Source organism: Cherax quadricarinatus, chromosome 56 (assembly GCF_038502225.1).
Source record: "Cherax quadricarinatus isolate ZL_2023a chromosome 56, ASM3850222v1, whole genome shotgun sequence".
NCBI classification, from domain to species: Eukaryota; Metazoa; Arthropoda; class Malacostraca; order Decapoda; family Parastacidae; genus Cherax; species Cherax quadricarinatus.
This window is the reverse complement of record NC_091347.1, coordinates 22,505,082-22,512,581: the sequence shown is the minus strand read 5'-3', so window position 1 is coordinate 22,512,581 and position 7,500 is coordinate 22,505,082. Positions and strand designations below refer to the sequence as shown.

At 39.6% G+C, this 7,500-nt stretch overlaps 1 protein-coding gene across 8 annotated transcripts in view; it reads left to right on the top strand.

Moving 5' to 3' along the window:
* LOC138854378 (uncharacterized) overlaps positions 1-3,006 on the top strand; it is a 17,618-nt gene extending 14,612 nt beyond the window's left edge. For 7 of the 8 annotated variants that reach the window (XM_070097196.1, XM_070097198.1, XM_070097201.1 and 4 more), the window contains 2 exons: positions 724-903; positions 1,919-3,004. In XM_070097196.1, coding sequence (XP_069953297.1) covers positions 724-903; positions 1,919-2,431 — 693 coding nt within the window. In that variant the 3' untranslated portion in view covers positions 2,432-3,004. Of the gene's footprint in view, positions 1-723; positions 904-1,918 lie in introns of all 8 variants that reach the window. The other variant, XM_070097202.1, reaches the window with a different exon arrangement.
* Positions 3,007-7,500: the final 4,494 nt, after the last annotated feature.

The following is a 7,500-nucleotide window of genomic DNA, read 5'->3' as shown; positions in this document are numbered from 1 at the left end:
CCCATAAGGAATATTGTGAATTAGATTAGTCCATTTCAGACCCTCAAACATACACATACAAGCGCACTTACATAAATACACTTACATAATTGGTCGCATTGGGAGCTAATCGTAAAGCGGGGGTCCACTGTATATACGTATTTGAATTTTGCATTTGAACATGTTCACCTCATCCTAGTGGCACATGTCAAATAGTCTGTCATTGTCAAGATGTAAACAGTTTTGTACTAAATTCTAGTATATATTTTTAATCTAGCAAAGGGATGGAAGCTAAGACAAGAATTTTTTGTTAAAGTAAGAAAAATTAAAGTAACTAGTATTTTTTTATAGTTAGCTTAAGTCGTTCAGAAATAGATATATGCACATATACATGCTGGAAAGAGAACTGTTTTGAGGAAGGGTTCCAACTCGTGGGGATGGGAGTGCATTGATGCCGGTAAGGGACACTTAATCCAGGAGAGTGGAGCTGTCCTCCCCTTCATTGGATCGAACTTGATTGCTACCCATTTTGCATGTATTGTATGACCCACTATGGGTTTAGCTCTTCACCTAATGAAAATAATAATACTTCAAGGGGTTCATATGTTTGATAGTGTGTGACCAGCAGTAATAGCCTGGTTGATCAGGCCCTGATCCACTGGGAGGCCTGGTCAAGAACTGGACCACAGGGGCATTGACCCTCCAGGTAGACAGCTCTTACTAATGAAAGCTTTTGACCTAAAGGTTGAGGAACTGCGACCGCTGAGTAAGGTGATGAAGACCTTGTTGGATGCTGGTAGAGTGATGGGTGTACAGGAGCACCAGGGTCATGCACGCTCCGCCAGGATGACCCTACACAACAACAAATTACACCTTCATGTCCTCCACGACCACCCAACCCCTGACAACACCTACACTCTCGAGGTGAGTCGCACACCTCCATGTACATACAAGAGATCTCTAATAAATGTTTACACATGCAATCAAATGTGATGCATTCCAGTTGTTCCTCAAACTCTGATTTTGTGTTAATGCAGCTCACTGACCCTTCAGTCTTTGTCAGTACATACTGAGAATTCACAGTATTGTGAATGTAAGATGAGAAGGATGGAATAGCAGTGATGGGAGCTCCTAGGCAATCTTTATCAACCTTATATGCTGTCCATCATCACATTCCTTTTGTCTTGTTTCATTAACATTGTTGTGATTTCTCTCTATTGACCAAGAATGTAGGATTTACGAGGTGCACTCACTATAAAATCGAACTTAGCATCGGGATCTCCATGAAAGGTTTAAAACTTCTCAAATACGTATGCGTGTATACATATTTGTCCGGTAATTGGCGATTAGCGGACAGTGGATCTAGCCTTCCCTACTTGTGTTGAATGATCCATACGAGTTTACCACTTCATATGCATGGTTAATTTGTACGTCCAGCCTGCATGACCACTACAGATTTAGTGCTTCCCCATGATTATATAAACAGTGAATTTTGTATCCAGCTAACTAGTAAATAGTTAATCCGGTTCTTTCACCAAGTGAAAAGCTTGCAATCCCATTTCTCTCAGTGTGGAAAAACACTTTGGACATATAATTAAGATGTTTCACTCAATATACTATACACAGGAAGAGAAGGGGAACTGGGTAGGGTCAGGTCCTGTGATGTCAGGAATCAGTTTGACAAGCACTCCTGATGTGCTAAAAACTATCTGACTTTTGGGCTGTTGTGTGGGAAACCACTTCTGTGGATTGTCCTTAATGAACTAATCTGCAGAAACGTCGCTGCTTTGATAGCAGTTTCTGACACAGTAGCCCAAAACTCAGGTAGTTTTATCATCACAAGAATTATAGCCAAGATGTTTCTTAGTGCATGTAGTCTATATCTTCACAATAAATATTTTTATTATAATATATTTACTAATCTAATTTTGCCCTGCAGCATAGTTGTCTGATGAAACTAGTTGACTATTCTTGTGCTCAAGTCTTCCTTGACTTTGGCTGGGAAGGAGAAATGAGAGGCCGTGTTTACATCGAGCTCAACCCTGACACTGGTCTAGCTAGACAGTTCCTGATGTTGTGTACAGGAGAACGAGGCTTTTCTTACCATTCCACAAGACTGCTGGAGGTGGTGAAACAGGGACACCCGGGGGACTACGTGTGTGGGGGAGACTATGAAAAGGACACAGGAGATGGAGGAGCCCCGCTCCTGCCAGGCCTACAGGAGGATCACGATTACGAGAGGCTTGCCAAGTCGGGTTTGGTGGGGACCCTCTTCACCCCTGGGAGCCCTCATTGTGCCCAGTTCTACATCTGCATCAGAGATGAGGATTCCTCATATGGTTTTACCTTTGGTGAGGTTGTGAGTGGCCTGGAGGTGGTGAAAGCAGCAACCAAACTTAAGAATATCGCTGATGTGAAGGTGGTTGACTGTGGGGTAGTGCTCCCTCTATAACTCCTCTTTTTGGACTCCCGCTCTAACATCGTCACTTGTGCGGTGGTGTTTCCCATTTAAGCCTGCCTCATGTGGGGTGGGGCTTCTCGTAACACTACTTCATTTGGGCAGATGGTATCCCTCTAGCAAAACTCATATTTGTGGTTAGTGTTGTGTGTGGGGTGATGGGGTTGAAAATAAACCATTCACCTGACCTAGCTTCTGACAAAGGTTCAGATCAAGGACTGAAAGGCTTCACGTTCTTTGTAGTTGTAGCCCCCTCTGCGGTTTATTTTGCATATCCTAGTAGTCTGTCTGGGACAGATTACTCTCTGCAATTAATGGACAGAGGATCGACCTTCGACCAGCCCCTGTGTGGAATGACTTATAAGGATTTAACACTTTAATAAATACAGTACACTGTATACTTATATATTTCTTAATGGGAGTATAAAAAAGTTTATCCAATTTTATATTTAAGCTTAAATTTTAAATGTGAATGGAAAGAAGGTCTTCAGTAAAGATTATACATTATACATATTGTAAATAATTCTCTTAAAATAAAAACAATAATTAAGGGCTTATTGACTGTTTATTATTCCTCAGTAAAGAATGTAATTTGTTGGACCCCCGTACATCATACATAGGAAGAGCATGAAAAAGTGCTACAAAGATAGCAAGAAAGCAGTTTTTATCATAAATAACAAAAAAAGGCACCATGTGACTTTGTAAATGGTCCAAGTCGGACCCAGATGTCGTCGTAAGCTCCTCTCTTCTATGTGCGGGTTATTTGTGTATTGTGTGTAGTTTTTATTATCAGTGTAGTGCTTTATGATCCTTATGGATTTAGCACTTATTTTGTTATATAATAATAAAGAACTTTTTTACAGCATTTATTTCTTACACAGACGTAGTATTTTCCAGACGCAATCTCGGCAACATTGCCTGAAGGTAATTACGTATTGTATTTTTAATGTCTTTTATAGATGCTAATGTCTGAGGGATTTACAACTGTCATTGTGTGGGCACTGTTCATCACCTGGGTATATTTGGGAGAAAGTTACTTGAAAATACTATATTATTACTCATATTGATTTAGTTTCTTAGGATTAGAATATAATTTGCATGCTGATCTTGAAGACCACAATTCACCAGTACTCTGACACCCTGTAAAACAAGAAATAAAATAAACTTTAAGTGAGATACACACCTCAGTGTATATATATTTATATCAGTGAATATATACTCTAATCACAATATATGTATATATATATGTATATATATATGTATATACAGTGGACCCCCGGTTAACGATTTTAATCCGTGCAAGAGGGCTCATCGTTATGCGAAATAATCGTTATGCGAATGAATTTTCCCCATAAGAAATAATGGAAATCAAATTAATCCGTGCAAGACGCCCAAAAGTATGAAAAAAATTTTTTTTTACCACATGAAATGTTAATTTTAATACACACAAACTGAAAAAGGCATGCACAATTAAATGACACTTACTTTTATTGAAGATCTGGTGATGATTGATGGGATGGGAGGAGGGGAGAGCATTATCTTCTTACTGTTTAGAAGGGGAATCCCCTTCCATTACGACTTGAGGTAGCAAGTCCTTTTCCGGGGTTACTTCCCTTCTTCTTTTAATGCCACTAGGACCAGCTTGAGAGTCACTGGACCTCTGTCGCACAACAAATCTGTCCATAGAGCTCTGTACCTCCCGTTCCTTTACGATTTGTCTAAAATGGGCCACAACATTGTCATTGAAATAGTCACCAGCACGGCTTGCAACAGCTGTGTCAGGGTGATTTTCATCTATAAAGGTTTGCAGTTCAACCCACTGTGCACACATTTCCTTAATCTTTGAAGTAGGCACAATGGATTCCACAACTGGCATAGGCTTCTCAGGGTTAGCCCCAAACCCTTCAAAATCTTTCTTAATTTCCATACTAATTCTCACCCTTTTTACCACAGGGTTGGCACTAGAAGCTTTCTTGGGGCCCATGGTCACTTATTTTCCAGAAACAGCACCGAAAACACTGTAATAATACGAAATATTCCGAGTGTATGCTTGGATGTTACCGCGGAGGCTGGCTGGTAAACAATGGGACGGCCGGCACATGTGAGGCTGGCTGAGGGCACATTAGACGCGTCTCCGACGAAAATCGGTAAGCGGGTTTTTAATCGGTATGCGCGGCAAAAATTTTGCGATAAAAGTAATCGGTATGCGGAAAAATCGCTATGTGATGCCATCGTTATGCGGGGGTCCACTGTATATATATGTATGTATATATGTATGTACAATATATGTATATATATATGTATATATATATATATATATATATATATATATATATATATATATATATATATATATATATATATATATATACAGTGGACCCCCGCATAGCGAACGCCTTGCATAGCGAACAATCTGCATAGCGAACGCTTTGTTCGCTGAAATTTTGCCCCGCATAGTAGACAAAAACCCGCTCAGCGAACTTCGTCCGAGACGCGTCCAATGTGGGCCCTCAGCCAGCCTCACATGTGCCGCCCGTCCCATTGTTTACCAGCTAGCCTCCGCGGTAACATTCAAGCATACACTCGGAATATTTCGTATTATTACAGTGTTTTCGGTGCTGTTTCTGGAAAATAAGTGACCATGGGCGCCAAGAAAGCTTCTAGTGCCAACCCTGTGGTAAAAAGGGTGAGAATTAGTATGGAAATTAAGAAAGATTTTGAAGGGTTTGGGGCTAACCCTGAGAAGCCTATGCCAGTTGTGGAATCCATTGTGCCTACTTCAAAAATTAAGGAAATGTGTGCACAGTGGGTTGAACTGCAAACCTTTATGGATGAAAATCACCCTGACACAGCTGTTGCAAGCCGTGCTGGTGACTATTTCAATGACAATGTTATGGCCCATTTTAGGAAAGTCTTGAAGGAACGGGAGGTACAGAGCTCTATGGACAGATTTGTTGTGCGACAGAGGTCCAGTGACTCTCAAGCTGGTCCTAGTAGCATTAAAAGAAGAAGGGAAGTAACCCCAGAAAAGGACTTGCTACCTCAAGTCCTAATGGAAGGGGATTCCCCTTCTAAACAGTAAGAAGATAATGCTCTCCCCTCCTCCCATCCCATCAATCATCACCAGATCTTCAATAAAAGTAAGTGTCATGTAATTGTGCATGCCTTTTTCAGTTTGTGTGTACTAAAATTAACATTTTTATGTGGTAAAAAAATTTTTTTTTCATACTTTTGGGTGTCTTGCACGGATTAATTTTATTTCCATTATTTCTTATGGGGAAAATTAATTCGCATAGCGAACATTTCGCATAACGACCAGCCCTCTTGCACGGATTAAGTTCGCTATGCGGGGGTCCACTGTATATATATATATATATATATATATATATATATATATATAAATATATATAATATATATATATATATATCACTCTCTTATTTACCCCTATCTCACCTACGGAATTTGTGCATGGGGCTCAACAACAATTAACCATCTCAGACCACTAATTACCCAACAAAAGGCTGCAGTTACAATGATAACAAATTCTCACTACAGGCAGCACACTCCACCAATATTCAATACACTAAACCTACTCACCATACAAAACATCCATACTTATTACTGCACCTATTACATACATGGAACACTTAACTCTGATATTAACCCTCCCCTCAAACATCTCCTTGCCAACCTCAACAGAACACATGACCATAACACAAGGCACAGATCACTCTTTGATGTTCCTCGTGTTCATCTCACACTATGCAAAAACTCAATGCACATAAAAGGCCCTAAAATCTGGAATTCATTACCTGTAAATATAAAAGAAACACTACCTGTTTATAAATTCAAGTCTCTACTCAAAGATCACTTACTCACCCAAAACCAAATAAATACTGAATAACTGAACCTTATAAATTGTATATCTTAAATGTTTCTCACAATTATATCACATAAATGTTAAACCTAAAACCGAATCTAACTTTATTATTTTTTAAATACACTACCTAACAGAATCCTTCATATGACTGAATGCAACCATATGACCTGTCTTTGTAATACTCACTTGTGCTTTATAGTAATCTGTTTACATTAATATTTTATCACTGACTTCATCATTGCTTAGTTAATCTTAAGTTAATTTTAAGCCAGCCCGTAATGCTATGCATAGTATAAGTGGCTTTGGCATGCTGCTCTTATCTGTATTTTTTTGTACCTCTGTATGTGTGCTCAAATTTATAATAAATAAATAAATATACAGTGGACCCCCGCCTTACGATATTATTTCATTCCAGAAGTATGTTCGGGTGCTGTTATAGACCGAATTTGTTTCCATAAGGAATATTGTGAATTAGATTAGTCCGTTTCAGACCCCCAAAAATACACGTACAAAAGCACTTACAAAAATACACTTACATAATTGGTCGAGTTGGGAGCCGATCGTAAGGCGGGGGTCCACTATGGGCGAGGGGCTTGGACTTCCAGCAGGAGTGCATGAGCATGTTCAATAGGAGTGAATGGAGACGAATGGTATTTGGGACCTGACGATCTGTTGGAGTGTGAGCAGGGTAATATTTAGTGAAGGGATTCAGGGAAACCGGTTATTTTTATATAGCCGGACTTGAGTCCTGGAAATGGGAAGTACAATGCCTGCACTCTAAAGGAGGGGTTTTGGGATATTAGCAGTTTGGAGGGATATGTTGTGTATCTTTATACGTATATGCTTCTAAACCGTTGTGTTCTGAGCACCTCTGCAAAAACAGTGATTATGTGTGAGTGAGGTGAAAGTGTTGAATGATGATGAAAGTATTTTCTTTTTGGGGATTTTCTTTCTTTTTGGGTCACCCTGCCTCGGTGGGAGACGGCCGACTTGTTGAAAAAAAAATACAGTGCAATGCCTGAACTTTAAAGGAGGGGTTTGGGATATTGGCAGTTTGGAGGGATATGTTGTGTATCTTTATATGTATATGCTTCTAAACTGTTGTGTTCTGGGCACCTCTGCAAAAACAGTGATTATGTGTAAGTGAGGTGAAAGTTTGTTGAGGTGGTTTGGTCATTTAGA